This window comes from Podarcis raffonei, chromosome 4 (genome assembly GCF_027172205.1).
Source record: "Podarcis raffonei isolate rPodRaf1 chromosome 4, rPodRaf1.pri, whole genome shotgun sequence".
NCBI classification, from domain to species: domain Eukaryota; kingdom Metazoa; phylum Chordata; class Lepidosauria; order Squamata; family Lacertidae; genus Podarcis; species Podarcis raffonei.
Genome location: NC_070605.1, coordinates 104,730,429 through 104,757,823, shown reverse-complemented (window position 1 = coordinate 104,757,823; position 27,395 = coordinate 104,730,429). Strand labels below are relative to the sequence as shown.

General features: G+C 39.1%; 1 protein-coding gene across 2 annotated transcripts in view; it reads right to left on the bottom strand.

The window, feature by feature from the left end:
• Positions 1–27,395, bottom strand: part of DIAPH3 (diaphanous related formin 3) — a 126,079-nt gene that overhangs the window by 75,189 nt on the left and 23,495 nt on the right. The window contains exons 13-23 of one of the 2 annotated variants that reach the window (XM_053384714.1): positions 27,031–27,149; positions 26,526–26,590; positions 24,163–24,267; positions 22,381–22,716; positions 14,040–14,154; positions 11,951–12,040; positions 9,037–9,131; positions 6,774–6,875; positions 5,785–6,024; positions 3,089–3,218; positions 1,080–1,204 (exon numbers count right to left, since the gene is read on the bottom strand). In XM_053384714.1, the coding sequence (XP_053240689.1) occupies positions 1,080–1,204; positions 3,089–3,218; positions 5,785–6,024; positions 6,774–6,875; positions 9,037–9,131; positions 11,951–12,040; positions 14,040–14,154; positions 22,381–22,716; positions 24,163–24,267; positions 26,526–26,590; positions 27,031–27,149 (1,522 nt within the window). Of the gene's footprint in view, positions 1–77; positions 1,205–3,088; positions 3,219–5,784; positions 6,025–6,773; positions 6,876–9,036; positions 9,132–11,950; positions 12,041–14,039; positions 14,155–22,380; positions 22,717–24,162; positions 24,268–26,525; positions 26,591–27,030; positions 27,150–27,395 lie in introns of those variants that run through there. The other variant, XM_053384713.1, reaches the window with a different exon arrangement.

Genomic DNA, 27,395 nt, shown 5'->3' with positions numbered 1-27,395 from the left:
ATAGGCCTACCAGATACCTAGCATGTTGATGTGTTTTAATCTGTTTTTACTTTATTGCTGATTAAAACTGTTGTTAATTGTTTTAATTGATAATTTTATTGTTTTATTCTTTTTGTAATCTTCTTTGAGGTTTCTTACAACCAGGTAGTGTATACCTTTTAAGAAATAAATAGATATTTATGTACAATACCAATGTACTGACCAAGTGTTAAATATGAAAATACATTCTGTAGCCTCAAATGACCAACAGCTAACTTTACTCTGGTTAGTAACATGAAGTGTCATGGGAACTGAATGTGAAGCATAATGGTTTAGAGCTGCAGACAATTAGTTCTTTCATACCTTCATTAAACCTTCCTACAGGCCAACAAAAACAAGAAACCCACAAGAGCACATCTATCTGCTTTTTGTGGACCCCCCCCCCCCCCGGTGCTGTCTTTTGTGCTAATGCTACTTGCTTCTTAGTGAATTACAAACCAGACACAGAAAAAAAAATCACATCAAAAAGCATCTGAAAGGAAAAAACCTGAACCAAAATTAGCAGGTAAGATGCACAGGATTTATGGAAAAGAATGATGGCGGCTCCTATAAATTCAAAGGAATAATTACACATACAATTCCAAACAGTAAGAGAAAAGAAGCTTTAAAAAACTGAAATTAGTTTGTAGTTCAGACTAAAAAAATAATCAAAATGGGCAATCTAAATTGATACCCCAAGCAGGCAACTCTTCCCTCATTGCTAAATTAAGCTGTTTTCCATCCAATTTAAGTTGTAGTGCTTAACTAGTCAACTTCTCAACTGTTTCCTCCAGTAATATTTTCCATTCAATGAGCACTTTCATGCCTATATGACGAAAACGCCAAACCACTGGAGATGACACAGGACTACCTTCAGATTATGAATTATAGGTGAATCTTCATTAAAGCCGTTTTAGGTTCTTAGTAATTCAAGGTAGAAATGAGGTCAGGGTTGTCAGAAGTGATGGCTATAACTTTAATAAAGATTATGCAAATAAATTTTAAAAGTGTTAAAGAACCCTAGACAAAGCCAGATAAGTTATTTAACAGCAAAAGGATATGGACATCTTTGTCACAAATTTGTCATGAATATCTTCAGAAAGGGGAAAGGTCTCTAAATCCTTCTCAAGTTGTATAAGCTGCCTTTCCATCTGCTTTAGGCTCTTCTCCAAGCTTTCTGCTGAAACTAAGCATATATTTATAATTAAAACCTCACACGTATCAAAAGGTGAATACTGTTAGTAGATGCTTTCTTGCAAAGATTCCTATAAGTCCACATTATGAAATACTTTTGTCATGTGTTGAGTTCTACTATCTACTCAGTATCTTGATGAATGATCAGTTTAATAAATTTACTCAGTCATATCACCGGAAACAGCAAATGTACTCAGGCTCTGACTAGTTAATGCACCAATTGAGTGATTTGGAGAGGGCATACTGATCACAGTTGAGACAGTATATAGGTATACAATTAGTACCAAACATACTATAGTACTTACTCTTCATGGGGACATATGCTTCTGCCAGACTCTCTCATCTTAAAGGAAGAAAGTTGTTCAGTGGTAGGTGCAAAACTTGTTTATAGTATCCTGGTGAAGCATATAATTACCAAGAGTAGACTAATAACCATGAGGTGCACATGACTTCATGTACCAGCCAGTCTGTTTTCCAGATAGAAACATGTTAAAATTTTGATCTTCTAGTTTTGCTCTCCTGTGTTTCAGGATTTGCTCCAGAAAACTTTTCAGATCACCATGAAACTGTGGTCTCTAGTATAGGTGAGATAGATTTGAATGGGCTGAAGCACTTGATTCAAGGAGCAAGAACAAATAAATATGGATTCCAGAATTTATAAACCTCTCTACAGAGAATACCTGAGTTATGTTCAAAATAAAATGTCAACTAAGTAGAGCAGGGTGTCTAACCTTTGAACTTCCATCTCTAGCTGGACTATGACTCCCACTATCTCTGACTATTTCTCTTGCTGCCTGGGCTGTTGGGAGCTGGAATCCAAAAATATCTGAAAGACCACAGATTAGCTGCCCCAGGGATAAAGAAACACCACTTGTATCCTGAGATGTGCCCCAAGCACCACTAGTACCTTGGTGAAACTTTGGATGTGACTATGAACCCAAACCGCAACTACCTGTACTGGAAGTGGCTGAGATACTGGGGGAAGTGTTGAACTTTCATGAGCACCATATCAGAATGTGTGTGTCTTCTGTGTGCCTGGGTACTCTGTAGTTCAAGCACTATTCGAATGGACCTCAATATTTTCATCTTGACACTTTTATTCAGAATATGTAGAACCACTTTGGAGCAGAATCATCCACATATCCCCATTCTGTTGCACCATAAAAAAGACTCCAGTGTGCCTCTGGGCCTGTGAAACTAAATGTTCAGTAGGTACAGCATATGTTTGATGACTAAGCACGTTAGCCAGTAATGGCGCTCATTTCTGGATCTCAGGGGGGTCTTAAATCTGTTCCTTACACTCCTGGCAAATTTCAGTGGCCAACTTTTCAGCCCATGCATTCATGCTGGCCTGCTACCCCTGTGGTGCAAAGCAAAAGGATGCAGGATGTGCAGGATAACCTGGCATTAAGTGGAGCATGGCTTCTTCTTTCTGAGAGGGGGGGGGAGGGAGGATCCCTATGGCTGAAAGTGTGGAGAATTATTGAGGGCTTGCTGCTTGTCAGTTTGGATATACATCTGTTTGAGCCTCTGGTACTGCAGGACTACTGATCTTTTTCAGATTTGAAATCTTGACAATTCTTATGCCAGTCTTGTAGCTTCTTGCCTTTCAAAGACGCATACCAGTATCATGTACAATATTTCCAACTCTGTGTTGCTGCTTTCTTATTGCACACCACTATTCTGTTCTGGACATTTTCTTAGTTCAATATGAACTTTCCTGAAATGACCTTCCGCTTACAAGGAAGCTTGAAAAGTAGTATATTCTGGAATGTAAATTCTTGGGTGTGGGTACAAACTTCAACACTCAAATCAAAAATTATTCATTCTGGACAACAGCTGAATAAAATATATTAGCCCATTCTTTAATACAAACCTCTGCTTGCTTTATCTAAGCTCTGCAAGTCTTCAACAAAGCTTAGGACTTCAGGATACTTCTCTTCACACAATTCCACCAGAAAATGAAGCAGTGTTATCTTCTGATCAACTGATTTGGTGTCCTTTAACTAGAAATTAGTAAGTGAATATTCAGAAGCAGTAATACATTTTGATCATATATTTTATGATTTACAAAATAGAAATTGAAATCAGTTTTCCTGCACAATATCTGAAAACTGAGTTTTGAACCATTTAAAAAACTAATTGCATTTAATTTGCCATTTTAATTGAAAATTTGATTTTCATATTCAAATTTTGTTTTCTAATGCAGAGTTACAATTAGCACAGACATGGTCTAAAGCAATCCTTGCCAATTTGGTGCTATCCAAATGTTTTGGACTACAACTCCCATGATGCAGTGTAAAGTATCTAGAAGATACCAACTTTGTAAAGGAACACAATGTAGCAACCTTATTGACCAAGTTTAGTCTGAGTAGGTGGGAGACCATCTGCTCCGAGTTCCTTGATGGAAAAGGGGGGGGGGTAAAAATTTCTAAAATAAAAATAAAATAATAAGCTTTTCAGAGTTTGACATCAAAGTTTGAATATTTTTTATTCAGGGAATGTTTCCCAAAATGTTTAATGGATGAAGATATTGCAAAATTTCTAAATAAGACTGCACACCAGGAGCCTTTTACTGGAAGATACTGCAAGATTCAGGGACACGGGTGGCGCTTTGGGTTAAACCACAGAGCCTAGGACTTGCCGATCAGAAGGTCAGCAGTTCGAATCCCCGCAATGGAGTGAGCACCCGTTGCTTGGTCCCTGCTCCTGCCAACCTAGCAGTTCGAAAGCACGTCAAAGTGCAAGTAGATAAATGGGTACCGCTCCAGTGGGAAGGTAAACGGCGTTTCCGTGCGCTGCTCTGGTTTGCCAGAAGTGGCTTAGTCATGCTGGCCACATGACCCGGAAGCTGTATGCCGGCTCCCTCGGCCAATAAAGCGAGATGAGCGCCGCAACCCCAGAGTCGGCCGCGACTGGACCTAATGGTCAGGGGTCCATTTAGCTTTACTACAAGATTCAATTCTAATATTGATGCTTTAGTATCAGATAGTAGCCAAATATGTACATATCCAGTGCATATTTGGAAAATATCAGCCTTCAAAATCAGAAGAAAAAGCTGAAATAAGACAGAAAAACAGGCTTCCAGGTGGAAAAATCAAAATTAGAGACTGAACTGTTAGAATCCAGTACTAAGAATTTGTCAAAAATGTATAATCTGCTGCTGAAATGGAACACACAAGATGAAATGGTTAAATTAACTATGATTAAATGGGCTCAGGACATTGGTCATAACATTATGTTTGCTGACTGGGAAAAGTTGTGGACCACCGGGCTGAAGTTTACGGCGTGTAACGCCTTAAGGGAAAATATAATGAAAATGATTTATAGGTGGTACATAACCCCAGTCAAGCTTGCAAAAATTTACCATTTGCCTGATAATAAATGTTGGAAATGTAAAGAAAAGGAAGGTACTTTTTTTCACCTCTGGTGGACGTGCCCGAAGATTAAGGCATTCTGGGAAATGATTTACAATGAACTGAAAAAGGTATTTAAATATACTTTCACCAAGAAACCAGAGGCCTTTCTCTTGGGTATTGTCGGCCAGGGGGTGTTAAAGACAGATACAACCTTTTTTATGTATGCTACAACAGCAGCTAGAATACTCATTGCAAAGTACTGGAAGACACAGGATCTACCCACACTGGAAGAATGGCAGATGAAGGTGATGGACTATATGAATTTGGCGGAGATGACGAGCAGAATCCGAGACCAGGGAAGAGAAGCGGCGGAACAAGAATGGAAAAAATTTAAGGAGTATTTAAAGAAACATTATAAAATTGGTGACAGTTAGAATGATGTTGGATTAAAATAAATGGTTACTATCAGTAAGGGTTATGATAAAGAGAATAAGGGTGAATATTATAAATTTATAATAAAATAAGGCAAGATTTCGCTGAATAACTGTAAGAATTTGGAATACAGAAACGGGAAGTAAGGGGAGGTCGAGGAAGTAAGGTTTACAAATTGGGTTATGAAATGGTACTTGTTTTTATGTTTTATTATTGTCTGATGTTTGTTTATGTATGTTTTGTTTTTGTTATATTAAAAATTGTTCAATAAAAATATTATTAAAAAAGAAAAAAAAGAAAAAGCTGAAATAAATGTATTTCAGCTCTGACTGAGTATACTCTGTGTTGTACAAATCTGAAGTACTTGCAGAACTGGGACCAATTATTTGCTCCGTTGAACCCTTAACAGAATTCACTAAGTGCAAGCTTTCAGTTTCATTTTTGATGTACTACTAAAAATATTCGTAATTGAGACAATGAGCAGCAACAATAGCTCACCATGTCACACCTCTTTCTGTCGGCTTGAAACACCAAAGCTTTTAAAACTGTACAGCAATCTCGAAACCGAGCATACACATTTACAATATCTACTATTGTCTAGATCAAAACAAATTAACTGCTTTTATAAGTGGGTGGGGGTAAATGAATAGACATTTAAGCTGAAGTTATTGAAGATGTTAGGTGTCAAAAAACAGAAAGCAATTTAAACTGCATTGTAAATATGAAAAGCAAGTGATTGCAGCACTGAACTCAGCATTCACAGCTCTTTAAAAAGACTCACTTTACATAAGGAGCAGAGGTTAAATCCAAACGTCTGTGCATTTCGAGATCCTGCATTCATGTAGTTTCCCATTAGCAATACTAGTTCCAGAAGCTTACTGAAGCTCCTGCTCTTCTTTATCTCTTCACAGGCAGCACTGACAGCCATGATGTCAGGTTTGATGTTATTCACCTGTTCCTCAAACTGAAGCTTAAAAAGAATAGCACTCAGCCGTGGCTTCAGCCTCTTTACACCGCTCATCTGATTGAAAAGGGAAAAAAGTTCTCTTTTAAAACCTATGTTATACTTTAGCATGGAGCAGGTTGGTTTAATCTTGGATGATTTACAGGTATGACAAATGGACTGAAGCCAAACCTCATGCCTATATACTATCCCAAAATAGATGAATGAACGAGGAACACTTGTTTGAGCAATATTTAACTTGTGAATAATTATCCTTCTCAGCTATATTTAACTTGTGAATATACTAAGCCAAAAAGCCCACTAGCATTTCTTCTAGTCTTCCAGGTGCTTCTTATCAAGCTGTTTGCACAGCACCACACATTACTACTGGGGTACATTAGTGCATGAGCAGTTGCTCAGGCCATAATAAAGTTTGAGTGACACACATAGTTCTAAGCATAATTATTCAGAAAATGTTATAGGAGAATTATTTGTGTACATGTGTTCTTGGGACTGCAAGTCTCTTCATTCTTTTTCTGCTTCAATATTCTAAATTCAGGGGATAAGGTGGCAGAAGTGCATAAGCAAAATCCCTGCAGTATATCAAAACCCCAGCATTATCTTGGACTGTTCAAACACTCATAGCCCTTACTGCCATTGAACAACCAAAAGAAACTAGAAGGCAAGTGTCCAGTTTTCTACATTTCTTATGTAGAAGAGCCAAAAATACAGCTTGAGGTAAAATACTAAAATACTTCTCAAAGATTCAAAAATTATAGTGATATTGTTAGCATCACATATGAAGCAGAAGGAACAGTGCTACTCACCACAATACAGAACTGTTCTGGTTCAGACAAGTTTTCATATTCACTCTTCATTTTGGACAATTCATTCAGTTGTTTTTCTTCAGGAAGGTGCTTTATTAGATTCTATGTATCATGAAAATATATGAAATATATTAAGAGTTTTCACGGTCTTTTCTCAGTAAATGTTCCCATGAGGTTTTATTTTACACAACCAGTTCAAAAAATTTCAATTCAGTCTCACAAAGAATCAAAGGAATTTGCTCAGACAGCAACACATGTAAAGAAAAAAGGATTTTATCACTAAAAAAATGAAAACTAAAACTGACTCCAGTGAGAAAATAGAATTCAATTGTTGAGTGCAAAAGTGGAAATTCCTGATTTTTAAAAGTGCAAGTTTCCATTTTCTTCACTACTTGAAAACTATTGTAATCATAGCCCCAGGGAAAAAAGCTAAGTAGCAGTCAATAAACAGCCTTCAAAAGAAATGCCATACAAGAATATGGGGGTGGGGGGAAACAGTTTTTTAATGAATGCTGACAACTGGAAATTATTTTCTCATGGAGAAGTGAACTCTTAAGTGGGTTACTAGACTGGCCTCCTAGTCACAACCCGGCAATTCTAATTCCCAGAAAACACCAATGTTGAATTTCTATGCTACAATAAATATTCCTTAAATTTTATGTGAGTTTAAACATTGACTATGTTATTACTATGATTACTGTTGCATAAGTCGTGTGATTTTTTAAAAAACAAAACAAAAATGTTATTATTTACATCAGTTACTATGCTTGCTTATTTGGGCAAACTGCTTTTTGTTTGTATAGTGATACCACGTAGAAAATTTGTGTCAATAAACATATAACCTTTAAATAAAAGTAAACTATTAAAAGTACATCATTACAGTCTAACTTAAGAACTGATCTAGACAAGGGCGGGGGAGAACTGATCTAGACAAGGTATTTAGCACTAGGATTTCAAGCTACACCAATGGCATTATTCAGCACAGATAACAAATTTACAGCATGATGGCACTCAACTCAAGGTACAAATTGTACCAGATGATATAAACAAAGGGGCTGGAAATTCTGTAGCTCTGTAGAGCTTTGCACAAAGGTTTTAACCAACAAACTAATGCTGTGTGAGCCCACTTGACAGAATAAAGCCTGAGGTTTTACAACAAAACCCTGTACCTTAAAGGTGGGAGGGTTTGATATTCATACCACACATGGCCTAATAGAAAGTGAATGATGTAGAACCTTCATTAGAACATTCTCCTTCTCCCACTAATGGCCTATGCTACTAGATGGCTGGCAAGAGAGACCATACATTAGTTAAGGCCTAATTACACCCATCTCCATTTACATCATCACATTCACTAGCACAGCTGGGGGGGGGGTATCAATATATACCACAATTTATACAACAGTTCTTGCTCTAATTCTTGGCTGCTGCATTGCTTCAGAGAGATTTCATGCCATTTTATTAATCTCCTATCACTTGGGATATTTAAACTGAATGCTTTTAGAAAGCTAAAGCAATTGGGGCGATTTGTCACTGGACTGCAAGAATAGAGTACACTTGTCACTTTGAAAACTTGATCACTGAAATATGGATAGTCAGTGATATTAAGTGAAGCCCATCCACAGGCAAAAGTGGCTTACACTCTCACAACAGAACAACTTCTTCCCCTCCCACCTGTGCAGTTCCCAAATCGACTCCAGAGAGTTGATGGGACCTTCCAAAGTAGAAGTGGGGAGCATGGAGAAGCAGGTGAAGAGGAAAATGAATTCTGCTTATACAATGTTGAATATCATCCCATCACTCTCCACACTTCAAGAAAACCAGTTCTTCCCTCCACCCCAAAGTCTTTAAGCCCAGGAACAAACAAAACTCCAGACAATCCCCAATATCTTCAACTATCCCTATTTGCTATATCATGTAGCCTACTAAGTGACTACATCTGCACTGGATTGGCTTTGCAGTGAATAGTGCTTTGAGGCATTAGCTTGAACTTCATGACCTTTTGCTCCTTCCATGTTTTATTGTTGCTTTTTCAATGGTTGTAACCAGCCCAGGGACCTTAAGATGAAGGAATGATGATGATGATGATTTAGGAGACGTTTAGGAGAGTATTCTTTTCATCACTGGAATTACATCAGGCTAGTTTTATTTTAAAACTTACATCCTGCCCTTCTGCGTTAGAAGCCAAGTCAGCTAAACATTAAACCAACAGTTTTTTATTCATAAAAACATGATTATAAAGCTGTTTATCAGTTCACCATACCTGAAGCATAGACTCCGACAACTGGGCTTCATCTATTTCCAGTATCATCATTTTTATTTCTTCATAAGGTACCCGAAAATAACCTAAGAAGATAGCTAAGGAAAAGCACACAAACACAAACTATGCTTATCAAATGGGAACACATTTTGGCTAAGCAAAAGCAATGCTGTCCAGCTACAGTGCTTGCTGAGATGTCTACCAAAAGTTTTAAAGTGACCACTTGCTCACTTTATAAAATTGTGGCACATCAATAACTTTAGCAAGACACATGAGCGTAAATAAGGAAAGAGACATGGAAGATAAATTAGTAAATAAAATTCTCTATTAAACCTATTAGTTGCCTTTCCCACAACAGTTACCTCAAAGCTACTTACAAAAGCAGACATTACAAACAATCTAAAACATTAATTAATAATACGTATCAGAGAGCAGATCCAACTGAACCCTATCCCATTACAAGCTAAGCATAAAATTAGGATCCAAAGGCCTGAGTGAATAAAAATGCTTTTGCCTGACATCTAAAAACAGAAAGCAATGGTGCCAGGCATGCCTCCCAAGGAAAAAGCATGCCACAAATGGGGAGTCACTACTGAGAAGGCCTGTTGTCTTGTCGCCACCTCCTTTGCAGAGAAGGGTCCACAATGAGGAATGTAGGTGTCAGGGAACTGCCATCAGCTCAGAGGCGAGAGATGGAAGGGCAGTTGTGTTACAGGGAGCCTCCGAAGATCTTGCGAAGCAGTTCTTCCTCTGGCGAGGAAGGAAGCCCCGCCTCCAGTGGGAAAGGGGCGCAGGGATCAAAAGATGCTAGGGAGAGCCTCAACACCGAGCCTAATCAAAGCGCAGGGGAGGCAAGCCCCCCTTTGCCAACGCCCACTTTGCACAGTAGGTTTGCGCGCAGAGAGGGGAGAAGGATGGGGGTACTGTTATGCTGGGGAAGGTATAAGGACTGCCAACTCCCAGATTCTGCTAGCGACTGAGCAGACATGGACTTGCAACGCTCTGCACTGTAAATACTTTGTACAGATAATAAAGCCTGGAAAAGACAGGTTGGAGTCTTGCCTGTTTGCTCTCGAGCAACCACACCAACACCTGACAGTAGGGTTCAGGTTGGTTGAAGTGGGGAGTGGCGGTCCTTGAGGTACGAGACTCCCGAACTGCATATGGCTTTACAACTCAAATCGTGCCTGGTAGCCACTGCAGTCATGCCAAGATTGGGGTTATGTGTTCAGACTATCATTTCTTAAAAGGAGAATAGCTGGGCTACCAGACAAAGCTGATGGAAGGCACTCTGCACCACAGAAGTCACGTGAGCCTAAAGTACCCAGAAGTACCCAAAAGCTACACACCTGCTCCTTCAGTGGGAGTGTAACCCCATCCAGGGCAGATCACACCCCACCCTCCAGTCTAGAGAAACACGCACTAACTCTATCATCTTATGTGGTTTAAACTTCAGTTTAACAGCTCTTATCCAGTTCATTACTGAGGTCAGAAACAGAGCTATCACACTCACTGCCACACTTGCAGATGTAAAGAAGGAATAGAGCTGTGTACCAGGAGCTGATAGGTTGGGCTGGACGGCATCTGTCTGTCTCAGGAAACAAAAGAAGGTGTGCAATGCACTCCAAAACTCTGGATAATCCCACTCAGCATTTCCACGTAGATGTTAAGCTCATGAACTCTGAAACCTGCAGCACCTCACAAAGGCGGCTCATGTGCCCCAATCACCACTTTCTGAAGATGGTCAGCCAAGTAGGATCAAAACGTCTGCAAAGCAGTACTGCCCCCAGAGGCGGAGCAAGGCGGGTGCAGTGCGCTCCGGGTGCTGCTGGGGCCGCTGCCTGCCAGCAAAGCTGCGAAGGAGGATGGTGGCCCCTGCGCAGGGCTCATGGCAGCGGCCTCGTGGGCGGGTTGCCCCAGGTACCGGAGAAGATAGCTGTGCCCCTGACTGCCCACCCCCCAACTCAAAACAGCTGCTCCAGAAGAATACCATAGGCCGTATGCGAGATTGTGCCATGACAGGAATTTCCTCACCTCAACAGCATGGATGGTGAAGTCACCATTGTCTAGTCAATAACTATCCCTTCTCCTAAGCCACTGGAGAAACTTACTAATTCTGCTGTGGGAGCAAGTTGAGAGCTCATCCACACTTCTGCTTGTCCCATGCTTTCTAGGTAAGAGTGCAAGAGGTTTTTTGTTTGCCCCACTGCTTACCCTGGGAAAATCTGCTGTTTACCACTGAATTGTTTCACATGTTAATCTGCAGAAAACTGACATTTGTTACGATTCACTGTAAACAGAGGGTTTTCCCTGAGGAAGCGGCAGGGCAAATGAAAAACCTCTCAGAAAGTACAGGACAAGCTGAAGTGTGGACAAGCCAAGAGAAACAAGCTCATTAGAAAAATCCCCATTGAAGATGGCAAATACTGAATAAAGAAAATGTCTGAGTTTAAATATAAACAACAACCATCTACTGATAGTTAAATTTGTTTCTGATGGATAATCTTCCAGAAATTTATGTACTTTTGCAATTTAGTTTCCAATGTCTGAAAGCTCTGGTATGTACAGTAATGAATCCTACGCTCACCATTACATAAGTTAAACCTACTGTTGATATTGTTGTTATACAGGGGTAAGCTAACATAACTTCCTCCATATGTTGGAATCATGCTGCTTGAGACTGATGGGAGGTGGAGTTCAACAACATATGGAGGACACCATGTTGACAATCCGTGCTTTAATACAAAGTGAGAATTGAGTTTAAAATTTCTGTTTTAAGCTGTTTCTATTTTAGCTGTAAGCCACATTGAGTCCTAAATATAGTAATAATAAATACAATTCAGTAAGTAGAACACTGTTATTTTCAAAAAAATCTGACTCTCTAAAATGTTTTAAACAAAGTAAAGCATTTACATACAAAGGTTTTGAGCAGTCTTTGGATCCAAAATTTTGAGTTCTTTGATTCGTTTTTTAATACTTCTCTCTTCAATATTTTCATCTTTTTTTACTGTCAAAAAGCACAACAATGTTATTAGCACACAATAATGTTAAGCATCAAATATTTCCCTAAAGATACATATTTTGTTGTGGTTTTGAAATTAAATATGAATAAAAATAAGCACAATGCAAGTGCAGAAAGTTCCATTCCTTACATATCAGAAGCACATAACAAGATTCATGTTGCTGGATTTTAAAAGTAAGCAGCAAAGCCACAACCCTAAGCCCCAATCTACACCACTGCTGGAGATTAGGAATGGGTGGAGATATTCCCATCAAAGTCATGGGCAGTATGGGTGACAAAAGGCCCCCAAATGTGGCATTATGCTGAAGACAAAGCAGGACAGTGATGCATTCACGTTACCACTGTATTCACTGTATTCAGTGGTATCTTGATTCTCAAACGCCTTGGTACTCAAACAACTTGGAACCCAAACACTGCAAACCCGGAAGTAAGTGTTCCGCTTTGCAAACCTTTTTCAGAAGCTGGACATGCTCCATTTCGTTGTTATGCTTCCATTTTGAGTGCCACAATTCCATTTTGAGTGTTATGCTGAGGTCTGACTATTTTTGCTATTTGTGTTTTTGTTTTTGCGGCTCTTTTTGTTTTGTTTATGACTGTGTGGAACCCAGTTCAGCTACTGATTGATTGATTGTGTGACTGCAGTACATTGTTTATTGCTTTCATTTTATGGAACAATGGTTTCGTTAGATAGTAAAATTCATGTTAAATTGCTGTTTTAGGGGTTGTTTTTAAAAGTCTGGAACAGATTAATCTATTTTGCATTACTTTCTATGGGAAAGCACTTTGGTTTTGGAATGCTTTGGTTTTGGAATGGACTTCCAGAACGGATTAAGTTTGAGAACCAAGGTACCACTATAAAGCCAATTTACTCAAGTTTAATCAGCATTTCCTTTAAAGAAAAAACAACAACAACAACACACAGAAAGGCAGCCATGTTAGCTCATAAGAAAAAACTCCCAAATCCACAGTTGTAGATTGCCTTGATTTGATTGGTTCTAAGAAAAGTATTGCTAAACTAGATTAAAAATGTAAATTAAGCTATGCCCACACAACATCAAACTGCTATGGGCTGAGCTATTTTTTGAATCACTGTAACCAAATACAGTGGTACCTCAGGTTAAGAACTGAATTCGTTCTGGAGGTCTGTTCTTAACCTGAAACTCTTCTTAACCTGAAGCACCAATTTAGCTAATGGGGCCTCCTGCTGCCGCTGTGCCACCGCCACATGATTTCTGTTCTCATCCTGAAGAAAAGTTCTTAATCCAAGGTAATATTTCTGGGTTAGCGGAGTCTGTAACCTGAAGCGTATGTAACCTGAAGCGTATGTAACCTGAAGCGTATGTAACCCGAGGTACCACTGTACAGTGCATTTAATACACAATCAACAATCAAGAGTTGTTTATCAAGCAAGCGTCTGCAACTTGAACAAGTTTCATACTCAAAATCAAAAGTATGAATAGCAGCTTTGCATGAACCACCACCAGAGCACCACTTATCTATTTAAAGCCAATGAAGATTAATGTGGAGACGGAGATAGCGAAATTCTGATTTCAGCTGCACTTCTCTTATACCACTGTAGCACATGGAGCTCTAGGCAGTCACTTCCTGTGCTACTTACTTTCTCCATTTTTCAATAAAGGCCATCAAGTCATGATCAGTTTAATACACGCACGCACACCCCTCAAAAATCACAGATCTGTGTCTTGCATTCCCAACTTTGAACTATTGTACATCCCATTACAAAACATTGACCCAAAATTGTCATATGTTATATGCTCCTTTTCCTAATTCTTCCTAATTACAGTTCATATGGGATCACTTATAAAAGGTCTTAGGTAAGCCAAAGTACTATTCAACTTGGTTCTCAGACAGCACATGTAGATATTCAACTGTAGTTGTAAGAAATTCTGATGTTTCAATCAAAATCAACTAGGCTCATTTTCTAACCTAGTAAGAATTTAAAACAAAACAATTAGTTACTTACGGGTTTTTTTACAACAAAACGTAAGCTCCAGCTTGCCTAAAAGATCAGCACTCTCATATCTGCCATCATTTGCCTTAATCCAGAAACAGTTCTCATTCATTTCTTGTGGTCTAATCTGCAAATATAATAATAACTGCTGAGTGATATCACATTAGCTACAGATATATAATAATAGAAGTCACGCACAAAATATGGAAGTTGATCATTAATATAGCTGATAATGATGAAGAGAAAGTAATATTAGTTCTTTCCAATGGCTTAGAAGTCATTCTGGATAGAGGCAGAGTTCGAAATTAGCAGGGCGCCAGGTGCATTTCACCTAAAGATTCTCTATTTGTGAGCACCTCAGAAAGTCTGGGTGCCATTTTTTGCCCCTGGCTGACACTCAAGGATTACTGAAATGTATGTGCTTTGAAGCCTTGAAGTATATGTTAAGGATAGACAATACAGTCATACATCGGGATGAATAGGCTTTGGGTTAGGCAAATTTGGGTTGCGCTCTGCGGCAACCCAGAAATAACGGAGTGCGTTACTTCCGGGTGTCGCCGCGTGCACACGCATGTGCAGACCGTCAAAATGACGTCACACGAATGCGCAGAAGCGTCAAAACGTGACCCGCGCACGCAGACACGGGTTACATTCGCTTCGGGATGCGAACGGGGCTCCGGAACGGATCCTGTTCGCATCCCGAGGTACCACTGTATGTTTAAGAAGGTTAACAATAAAGAGTGTTTTGAAAACTGAAGTATGGTGTCAATACAGTGGTACCTCGTGTTACGGACTTAATCCGTTCTGGAGGTCCGTTCATAACAGGAAACCACTCGTAACATGAGGCGCGCTTTCACTAATGGCAACTCCCGCGGCTGCCGCGCCACCAGAGCTCGACTTCCGCTCGCATCCCGGGGCATCTACTTCCGGGTTAGCGGAGCGCATAACCCACAGAATTCGTAAGGGGGACTTCCGGTCGGCACCAGCGTTTAATGGCGGTCTCCTGCTGAGCTCTGCTCAGGGAGGCTGCTCCGTGAGTTCGGGTCTGACCGCTACGGCGAAGCGGGGACCCCTAAAATCACAGGCGCAGAAGCCTGTGAACAAGGAGACTCGGTGGGCACCTGAAGCGCCCCCCCTTACTGCGAAGGAGCCTTTTTAAAGGCTCCGGAGCGGCATCGGGTGAGAGCGCGGGGCTGAGAGTCGCAACCCAGCTCGCGGAGCGAAGCCGCGTCGCCATAACGGAGAGCGCCGATTCCTTCCTGGCATTCGGATTTGGATGTACAATTACCCGTGAGTAAGATTGGGAAATCTCCGGGATTTAAAGCAAAACGGTTTGAAAATTTGGCTGAAAACGGGAAAGAGTTAAAATAAGGAAGTCTGCCTTTCCCGGACTGCATGACAGTTAAAGCAACGATAAACAAGCTGCAATTTGACGGAAGATTGCTCTATTTATACTTAACCTAGACATTGAATCTGAACCTTCCCCCCTAGCAGCAGGAGCGGGGGGGATGAACCTGAACTAGCATTACCTGCTGGAAAGAGATGAAAGGGAAAATTATCCGCTGTTTTAAACCCTTGGGAAAGGACTGCTTTAAAAAGGACTAATTCACCGGGATTGGATACTGTCATTTGAGATTGGATACAAAGTTGGTGTATTGCAAGTTGGATACAAAGTTGAGACCTTATCTGCTACTGTTGGTGGCTGAGGATAACAGCTTTCTAACTGGAAAATTATTTGAAAAGTTGTGGCCATTTTTCGCTTTCTTTTTCTTTGTTTCCTTGTACTTTGAACTGTGAATTGCTCCCTCTAGAGGGCTGAGGGAAAAATTTAACAGCGCAAGGAAAAAGTTAGTGGAGTTTTCCATTTGGAAACAATTCTTGTGGGAACGACCTTGGGACATGAGAGGCCAAGAGGATGAGATAAAAACAAGAGCAAAAACAAAAATTGCACAAAGGAGAAGAGGCTCCATATCAGGCCTAGCCCTTGCAGGTGTAGAAGGGCAGGAAAGAGGGATGGATACAGTGACACAAGCATTAATAAAAATTAATGAATCATTAGAGGCATTGACCAAACAAGGTACAGAAAATTCTAAACAATTAACAGAGCTATCGGAGAAGCTTGATTTGAACACTAAAAGTGTTGCATCTAATACAGAGACTATAAATAAATTAATTGAAGAAAATGTTGCAATTCGTAAGACTGCTGAAGAGGCAAAAACTATAGCCGAATCAACGCAAGTTAAATTAGAACCTGTTTGCAAAAAGCTAGAGGAACATGAGGCTGCCCTGTCCTTAATAGATCTTCAGAGAAAGGAGAGGAACTTGAGACTGAGAGCCGTGCCAGAAAGTGAGCAGGACAGTTTGGCAGAGTACCTCACCAAAGAATTCTCAGACTTTTGGCAAGTGAATTTGAAAGAGGAGGAATTTAAGATAGTTACGGCCTTTAGACTGGGAAGAAGACAGAATAAAAAGAAGCCAAGGGATTGCCTGATAACTTTGAGATCTAAGGAGGAGAGAGACAAAATATTGAATTTACAATATCAAAGATCTCTGGAGATTGAAGACTCCTTTGTTCAGATTTACAAGGATATTCCTAAATATATTTTGGAAGTAAGAACCTACTACAGGGATTTGACCACCTTGTTGATGAAGAACAACATAATATACAGATGGGAGTACCCTCAAGGCCTCTCTTTCAATTATAAAGGGAAAAAAAATCAAAATAAGAACAGTGCAAGATAAAGAACAGTTTCTGGAAAAAAATCAAGAAGACCTGGTGAAGGGAGTGGTGGACCTGACTAATGAGGCTAAGGACTTAGCGGACATATCGAACTTGACATTTGGACTTCAGACCCCAACAAAGGAAGAACAACTGTTGGGGGCAGTTGGAGGAGCAACAAAGTAAGTAACAACATGGCTCTACAATTTTTAAGCTGGAATTGTAACGGTTTGAACCTTCCCAGAAAAAGACGTGAGGTTTTCCATATTTTAAAAAAGGAACAATTGGATTGGATTTGTTTGCAAGAAACCCACGTGACCAGAACACATAGAAAATTACTTGTTAATAAAAGACTGGGACAGGAATTCATTTCATCAGATAAGGTGAAAAAAAGAGGAGTGGTGATTTATGCTAAGGAAAAATTGGCCCCGAAGCTGATGTTTAAAGATGAACAAGGAAGATATTTGGCAATAGAAATACAAGTCCAAGGAGAAAAATTATTGATAATTGGGATTTATGCTCCGAACGAAGGGAAGTCAGAGTTCTTTAAGAAACTACATGAGACATTAATGGACTATTTGGATTATAATATAATCATGATGGGAGATATGAATGGAGTGGTCTCTACAAATATGGATAAAGCACTAAGACAGGTGGTTTCCAAGGATGGGAGGCTACCTAAGACTTTTTTTGAAATGACAGATAACATGGACTTGATTGACATTTGGAGAACAAGAAACCCTCTGGAGAGAGAGGGAACTTTTTTCTCCGAAGCAAAATTGACCTGGACCAGAATCGATCAAATCTGGGTAACTAGTGGAATGGCACCTAAGATAAAGAAAGTGGAAATCTGCCCAAAAACTTGCTCCGACCATAACGCCGTAAAGATGGAAATGAACACAACAACGGCTGGCTCCTTCAGATGGAGGATGAATGACTCCCTATTTAGAGATGAAGAGGTGTACAGAAAGGCCCAGAAATCTATTAAGGACTACTTTGAGATAAATCTGAAAACAGAGGTGGAAAAAAGAACAATTTGGGACGCAAGTAAAGCGGTTATGAGAGGATTTTTGATACAGCAGAATACCCTGAAAAAGAAGAGACAGAATGAAAAGAAAAACAAAATTTTGGAAAAAATAAAAGAAGGTGAAAAGAAATTGAGATCAAAGCCAAAGTCTCATGAAATTTTAAGAGAAATAAAGTTTTACCAGAGACAGTATATGGAATTGATGAACCAGGAGATAGAATGGAAAATAAAGCAAATGAGACAAAAGACATTTGAATCGGCAGATAAATGTGGGAAACTTCTGGCATGGCAACTGAAGAAGAGACAAAAGTTAAACACGGTTACAAGCCTAGAGGTTGAAGGAAAGAACATTTTTAGGCCAAATGAGATTAGAAACTGTTTTCAGAGTTATTTCAGGAAACTTTATGCACAAGGGCCGGTGGAGGAAAAAGAGATGGAAGAATTTCTTAAAAAGTATGGATTACAAAAAATATCTGATCAAAGTAGAATGATTTTGAACCAGAAAATAACTGAGCAAGAAATAGAGGGAGCCATTCAAAACATGAAATTGGGAAAATCTCCAGGACCAGATGGCCTGACTTCCAGATATTACAAAGCTTTGAAAGACTGGTTGATTCAACCGTTTAAGGAAGTCTGCAATGAAATCTTAGAGGGGAAGAAGGCACCTGAATCGTGGAAAGAAGCTTATATTACACTTATACCAAAATCTGAGAAGGAAAAGAATCAGATTAAGAACTACCGCCCTATATCATTGCTTAACGTGGATTACAAAATTTTTGCAGACATTTTGGCAAAAAGATTGAAGAGGGTTTTGGTGGGTGAGATTCATAAGGACCAGGCTGGCTTTCTCCCAGGAAGACACTTATCTGACAATGTGAGGAATATAATAGACATTATGGAACTACTTGAGAATAATATTAACACTAAGGCAGTATTAATATTTGTGGATGCTGAGAAAGCCTTTGACAATATCTCTTGGAGCTTTTTGAAAAAGAATCTCAAAGGAATGGGGGTGGGTCAAGGTTTTGAGAATGGTATAGGTGCAATTTATTCTGAACAAAAAGCAAAACTAATTGTAAATAACGTGGTTACTGAACAAATTACTATTGAAAAAGGGACACGACAGGGGTGCCCAATATCCCCACTACTTTTTATAACTGTTCTGGAGGTTTTACTAAATATGATCAGGGGTGACCAGCTGGTTAAAGGGATTCAGGTCGGAGCCAAACAATATAAGTTGAAAGCGTTCGCAGATGATCTAGTTTTAACTTTGCAAGAGCCAGACACTAGTACAAAAAAAGTTTTGGAGACAATACAAGCCTTTGGTCGAGTGGCAGGTTTTAAGTTAAATAAACAAAAAACAAAGGTATTGGGAAAGAACCTAACAGTGGATGAAAGAGAGAAGTTTCAGAGTGAAACTGGATTAATGGTAGCAAATAAGGTGAAATATCTAGGGGTTAATTTAACAACTAAGAATGTGAATCTATTTAAAGACAATTATGAGAAATGCTGGACAGAAATTAAGAAAGATTTGGAAATATGGTCAAATTTGAGACTTTCCTTGTTAGGCCGAATTGCTGTTATTAAGATGAATGTTTTGCCAAGAATGCTGTTTTTGTTCCAAACATTGCAGATTGTGGACAGAATGGATTGTTTCAAGAAGTGGCAGAAAGATATATCGAAATTTGTCTGGCAGGGCAAAAAGCCCAGAATAAAATTTAAAATATTAACTGATGCAAAAGAAAGAGGGGGGTTTGCCCTGCCGGACTTAAAGCTTTACTATGAAGCAGCAGCTTTTTGCTGGCTGAAAGACTGGCTACTTCTTGAGAACACAGACATTTTGGATTTAGAAGGGTTCAATAATAGATTTGGTTGGCATGCATATATATGGTATGACAAGGTAAAAATCCATAAAAGCTTCAAAAACCATATTGTAAGGAAAGCATTATATAATGTTTGGAGTCGGTATAAAGACTTATTGGAAAATAAAACCCCTAGGTGGCTGTCACCAATGGAGGCTAAGGAAGTTAAAAAACTTAATATGGAATCTAAATGGCCAAAATATTGGGAAATTGTAGAACAAGAAGGTGGAAATGTGAAATTACAGAGTTATGAGAAATTGAAGTTTAAAGTAAGAGATTGGCTACATTATTATCAGATAAATGAAGTTTTTAAACAGGACAGGAAAATCGGCTTCCAGGTGGAGAAGTCAAAATTAGAAACAGAATTGTTAGAACCCAATACGAAGAATCTGTCTAGAATGTACAACTTGCTGCTGAAATGGAATACACAGGATGAAATGGTTAAATCAGCTATGATTAAATGGGCACAGGACATTGGTCATGATATTATGTTTGCTGACTGGGAACAGTTATGGACCACCGGTATAAAATTTACGGCATGTAATGCCTTAAGAGAGAACATTATGAAAATGATTTATAGGTGGTACATGACCCCAGTCAAGCTTGCAAAAATTTACCATTTGCCCAATAATAAATGTTGGAAATGCAAGGAAACTGAAGGTACTTTCTACCACCTTTGGTGGACGTGCCCAAGGATTAAGGCCTTCTGGGAAATGATCTATAATGAAATTAAGAAGGTGCTTAAGTGTACCTTTCATAAAAAACCAGAGGCTTTTCTCCTGGGCATGGTAGGCCAATTGGTGTCAAAGAAAGATAGGATGTTTTTTATGTATGCTACAACAGCAGCGAGAGTTCTACTAGCAAAGTATTGGAAGACACAAGAACTACCCACACTGGAAGAGTGGCAGACGAAGGTGATCGATTACATGGGACTAGCAGAGATGACGAGCAGAATCCGTGACCAAGGGAAAGAGACGGCGGAAGAAGATTGGAAGAAATTTAAACTTTATCTTAAAAATACTTGCAAAATTATTGAGTGTTAAAATGTCATGGGTAAAGCATAACAGATTTGCAGCGATAAATGATTGGATAAGAGTTAAAGATAGGAATTAAGAATAATTTGGACCAGGGGTTGCTGGAAAAAAAAAAGTTTAAAATAGAGATGCAGAAAAGGGGGGCATGGGGAAGTCGCTGAAATTGGGTATATGAAAAAATCTATGAAATTTTATATGTTTATATGTGTGTTTGTTTGTGTCTGTCTTTTGTATTGTCTTATATTATATGTGGAAAAACCAATAAAAAATTTTATATAAAAAAAAAAAAAACAGAATTCGTAAGGGGAACGGTACGTAACACGAGGTGCCACTGTATTTTTTATTATAAACACCAAATTAAACATGTATTAACAATTTCTTTTTAAAATGTGATATTAACAATGTGTCACTTATGTGAATTGCATATTAGTTCATGCTTATCAAAATAATAAATAAAAAGCATTTTCCAGGTCCCAGGAGCCATTTGTCTCCTAGCTTTTCTATCCCAGTTTCTAACACTGGAAAGAAGAAGTTAAGTCAATTCCACTGGACATACAAGGCTGAGGTAAGTATCGTGTTTCCAGACAACCAGCAGCAATGAGAGTAAGAATCTATTAAAGCTGCATTGTCCAGGTAGGCCTCCTTGCCCTCTCAAATAGTTGTGCTACTGTGTAAACTTCCCCAGGTCCCTGGACACCTCAGAGTGCAATGGACCACAACAACATAACAGTGCTGCGCAAGAAGCAACCAATTTTAACAGAAACCCATGTTCTTTTCAGCATATTTATAAACATTCACATTTCTGTGCTAGTTAATACAGCTCATCCTGGAATGAAAGCAACATGAAGGTTGCTGATTTGCTACCAGACCAAGTTCAAGGCATTGCTATTGGTATATAAAGCCCTTAACAACCTGAGACCAGTTTACCTATGAGATTGCCTTATCTCACAGGACCCACTTGACTCCTTCGACTGGCAGAATTGGCACTACTATAAGTGTCACATAATCCCGGCCTTGTCTCAACGACACATGCTCTGGTTATAGCCTGGCTAGATCTACTGTAGTGTGCTCTACATAAGAGTCATTTCTAAAAACAATTGAGAAACTTCAGTCGGTACAACACAATGCTTAGAAACTAAACCACCAGAGTCTATAATAACTATTATGTGCAGTTTATATTGCTATTTCTTTCTAGACACACTTTAAAATACTGCCCTTGACCTTTAAAGCTCTAGTTAATTAGGACTACATTACCTGAAAAACCATCTGCACCTATATGAGCCTGCCAAAACTTTCCCATTGGTAGCCCTGTTCTCTAGCCAATAACAGGAGACAGGGAAGGCTGATGGGAAGCAGAGGCTGGGCTTTTTCAGTGGTGGTACATACGGAATAAAATCACCTTGGAAGTATGCATGGCACCCTACCTAGCAATTTTGAGAATGACTCTCAAAACATTTTTATTTCAATTGATTAAAAAAAAAAAAGTAATGTCACCTATGTCCGTTTTATGGCTCATTTTAAAGGGCTCTGTTTTCACTTTAAACCGGTTTTAATGTTTTATTAATTCCATACACCACCTTGTGAGGACATTTGTGCTAAAATGTGAGATACTGTTCTCTTAATAAAGGAATAAAAATAAATAAACTAATACCAGTGTCTAATAATTCAGTTCTACTTAGAATTTTGCAAAATATGCTTTCCGTTTATTTACCTTTAACCAGTTCAGTCTTTTCATAGTGACCTCAGGTTTAAATTCTTTTTTAGGCTTCAATCCATAAGGCAGTACTTGAGGAGGAGGAGAACACTGTGCTCCCGGCAATGTCTGTAGTGGTGGTGGTGGCGGCACACCAAAAGGAGGAGCCTTTCCTGAACTACTAGTCAATGAAGGTGGCAATGGGGGTGGCGGTGGCGGTGGCGGTGGTGGTGGCAGAGCTCCAGCTGAAAGTGGTAATGACTTGGGTGCTGCATCAGCTAATGGGACTGAAGTCACATGTCCTTCCAAAGATGTCACTGGACAGGCACCTACGCCATTCATTATTGAGCCATCCTGAAAAGCAAGTTTCCGATTTATGAATACAATCCCTAAATATCATTTGATAATATCAAGTTAAACTTATGAAACCCAGCATAACTACTCTGTTGTAAATTTGACATAAAACTGTAAAATACAATGCCAATGTGATGAGACAGTTTAGGAGGCAATTCTATTCCCTAACCAGTATATTGATGGCAAAGCTCATCAATAACATGCAGGTCCACTGTGTTGCTTAGCCATTTGCTACCAACCACAATGCAAAGAACTAGCATTGTGTACAAAAGCCTTATGCAGCTTAGACCCAACATTGTGCAAATTAGTAATGCTACAATGCTGTATGTTATTCATATCACATAACTTTCTCAGACGTTTCCAGTTAGGAAACATAATAACTTGGAAGCCTTGTTGGATCAGACTAAATGTCCATCTAGTCTAGTATCCCACTTCCAATAGCAGCCAATCACATGTTCCTAAGAAGCTTAGAAGTAGGGCACAGTAGCAAATGTCCCCATCCAACCTTGTTTGTCTACCAGCAATTGCTACTCAGAGGCGTATTGTCTCCACATGTGGAGGCTACATTTAGTTATCCTTCCCAAAAGGCTTCCTCCATGAAATATGTCTATCTTAAAAAAAAAACTGTACTTTTACGAAGATAATAAAAGTATAACGTAAAAATATGAATAAAGCACAAGACACTACCAATATTAGAATTCTATCTGAAATGCATAAATGTTCTTCCTGTTCTATCTAGCATGGAGTAAGAGCAGCTTCTTGTTCAAGATTCTCTTATCTCCACATTGGAACCATTCTGCCCAATGGTTTAAACAAAATTTAGTTTTAAAAATATTGCCAGGGGACTGCCATCGAAAGGGGAGAGGGGGGCAGAAGAGTACAGGGAGCCTCCAAAGTTGCTGAGCAGTAGCACTTCGTCAGGCAGTGGAGAGTCATGCCTCCAGCGAAGCAGAGGGGGAAAGGAGGGGCAAAGCAAGGCAAAGGCTCACAGACGTTACTGTGAGTCCAAGCACCTCGGCTCAGCCAGCCTGGTAGGGAAACGGACATGCCGCTTCCGTTGCCCAGTTTTCGCAAGGGGGGAAGGCGGAGATTTGGGGTGTCTAAGTTCTTATGCTGGGGGGGACAGACCGGAAAAGGCCACTCCAGGAATCTGCAAGTGAGTGAGACAGACATTAACTTTGAATCTCTGAACTGTACATAGTTTGCACTTAATAAAACCTGTAAAAGACAGGTCGGAGTCCTGGCTGTTTACTCACGAGCAACTATCTACAGACATAACAAATATAAATATCATGTACATATTATATAAAGACAACTAAATGTATTTATAAAAATGAAAGACCTTTTATTTAATTGTATTATAGTAACTAGTTGTATCATTATCTGAAAACTTGTTTTCAAATAGTTTGATTAAAAACCACATTTTAGGAATAAAAAATCATTTACCTTATGCTTATAAACTTTTCCATTTGCTTCAGTGTGAATAATTTTTTCTTCAATTTTTTGAAGTTGTGCTTTTGTCTCTTGATGTGCTACAAATTCATTTTCAAACTGAAATACAAGCATTAAAGTGCTATATATCATTGTATTCATTCTTTCAATGTTTAATATAACTCCTCGGTCCTTAAGCGTTACTTATATCCATTTAAACTAAAGTTCAGCACATATTTGATTGATGGGGTCTGTGTGGAGAGGGTAACAACGTTCAGATTTTTGGGCATTGAATTACAAGAGGATCTGTCCTGGAGTGTCAACACAAGGGGGCTTGTGAAGAAGGCGCAGCAGAGACCGTACTTTTTGAGAATTCTAAGGAAAAACCATCTTCCGCAGAAACTGCTGCTTGCCTTCTATCACTGTGCCATTGAGAGCGTGCTCACTTATGGCTTATGTGTGTGGTACGGAAGCTGTACTACCCAGGACAGGATGGGGTTGTGCAGAGTTGTTAAGGCAGCAGAGAGCATTGTTGGCTGCCCACTCTCCACCTTAGAGCAGATTTATGCCACAAGGTGCCATAGGAAGGCACTGGACATAGTAAAAGATCCATCGCATCCTGGTCACTGTCTCTTCGAGCTCCTGCCTTCGGGACGGAGATACAGGACGATGAAGACAAGAACGAGCCGTCTTAAGAACAGCTTCTTCTCCAGAGCGATCTCGGCCCTGAATGGGAAGCCGGGACTTTGAAAGTCATCTGATCTTCCTTGCTGTACTATACTGTATTGTTTTAATTAGTGTTTTTATGGAGCAGTCAAGTAATTTTGTTGTCCCTGAGAGGGGGCAATGACAATAAAGATACTATTATTATTATTATTATTATTATTATTATTATTATTATTATTATTATTATTATATTTACCTGGGAGTAAGTCATAGTGTAGTGTACACAGGGTTGCACCATTGAACAGGTAAAAATTAAGCTACAGTGATAGAATATGGCCAATAATAGTGTGACACCAGTGGAAAAAATGACTAAGATGAATAGATTTGAATACTAAGAACATACAATTTCCACAGAAATAACCTGTTATGCACATGACTGTGTGCTCATATTTAACTGGTCTTTTATAGCACACTCTATATTCTTTTCAGTAGAGTAGCCAGTTAAATGTAAAATAGCTTTTAAATTTGAAGTAGGAGTAAAAATGGTAGACAGTCAGACTACACAGATGCCCATTTTCTAGTGTGTTATGTTCTTGGATTACCTTCAACCACTTCCCAAAAATTATGGCAATTCAGAAGATCGGAAACAGGTAGTTTCCCAAGGTACTGTTGTGCAGACACAGACTTCAAGGGGCACTAAAGCATGCTGGTCTTTTTATTTTGTTTTTAAGTGTTCCCCAAAACTGTCTTTCCAATCATGATAATTACTATCTTCCATTAGCCACACTGGGGAAATAAGGACAAATGCAGTACAAATACCTGTCTAGTTCCTAGCAGGGTGAAGCAGGTCCTTTACTTATTCCACAGGTTGATGTACTAGTTAATCATAAAAACCTCTTCGCAGTTTACATAAAATATACATTAATATTATAATAAAAACAGATATAAAAAAAAATTAGCCTAAAACATTTTAAAATAAAATAAAACCAGCAATTGTATAAATGTACACTATAAAACAATTATTATATGTCAGGGTAGGGTTGCTTAGACAACAGAGTTTTAGTAGGCACTGAAAACAGTACAGTGGTACCTCGGCTTACATACGCTTCAGGTTACATACGCTTCGGGTTACAGACTCCGCTAATCCAGAAATAGTGCTTCAGGTTAAGAACTTTGCTTCAGGATGAGAACAGAAATTGTGCTCCGGCAGCGCGGCAGCAGCAGGAGGCCCCATTAGCTAAAGTGGTGCTTCAGGTTAAGAACAGTTTCAGGTTAAGTACGGACCTCCGGAACGAATTAAGTACTTAACCCGAGGTACTACTGTACAGCAAATATGCCTGCATAATAATATCAATGGGCAGGGAGTTCCAAAGTGCAGGTGCTGTCCCACTGACAGACCAAATCCTTACAAGTGCAGAACAAATATCATGTGGAATTTGTAATAGCAGTTGGGAGAGGATTTTCATCAGGAGAATGACATGGAAAAGAAGGTTTAGACAGCCCTTTCCCAAACGATTGCACCAATCCAGGAAACAGAAATCACTTGGTTACTTTTTATGTTAAAACTAAAGTGTTGGATTTGAATCACAGGTCTTGGGCATCAAGCCTATTTTAGCTCTTTAAAATCATGAATTATTAACGTCTCAGAACACATTGTAATGTATACATTTAAAGTTAAGCATATCTGAATAAAACAACCTGAAATTACTAACCTTTTTTGAAAATTCTGAAGCTCTCTCTTCAAGTTCTTCTATTTTCTTTTGCTCAATACAAATATCTAATAGGAAGCCAAGGTTTGGGGTTTTAAAAAGTAATTTGAAAAGCAAGCTTTCAGCTCCTAGCCAGCCTGCTCCAAGGCTGAGCTCTATTTGGCTCACATTCCACACACAGCAGTGTCAGAGCAATCAACAGAAGATGAGTATTGAAGAATGCTTAATGGTGACTCAGTTGCCCAGTATTACTTCTCTCCCTTCTTATAATAAGACATGTCAACACATAGCCAGCTGTGATATCAGGACAGCTAGAAAGCCCAGTAGCTATCAGAGACCACAGAAAACAGTGTTAAGTGGGAAGGTAATTGTGACCCATTATTGTGGCCCACAGCTATGCTTTCTAAGCAGTTTTTTTAAAGAGGAATAGGTTTGCTTTTAACCACATACCAGCTAATCTTTTTAAACATGCTTTTTATAGGAAGAATAATAATATAAAAAGACTTACTCATTAAATGACTGAAGTCTACATCCAGTCTTTTACGATAACTAAAATCGGGGTCTACTCCACTTCGATGCAAGACTATCTGTGAAATGCACTCTTCAATTAACTTAAAATATAGTGGCCTATACAGGTGAAAGAGAAAAATACATATTGCAGAACAAGCTGAAAGTTCTTCATTCTACAAGTAATGTTGCTTCTGAGAAGCAAAGGTTTCATATTACAGGGTTTATTATTAATATTGATTCAATTTATATCCTGCTTTTCCCCCAAAGGAGCCCACAGTGGTATGTTAAGGTTTTTTATTTATTTTTAAGAAACTTCATTTCAGAAAAAAGCACTCTTGAAGCCTGGAGGCCTGATCAAACATT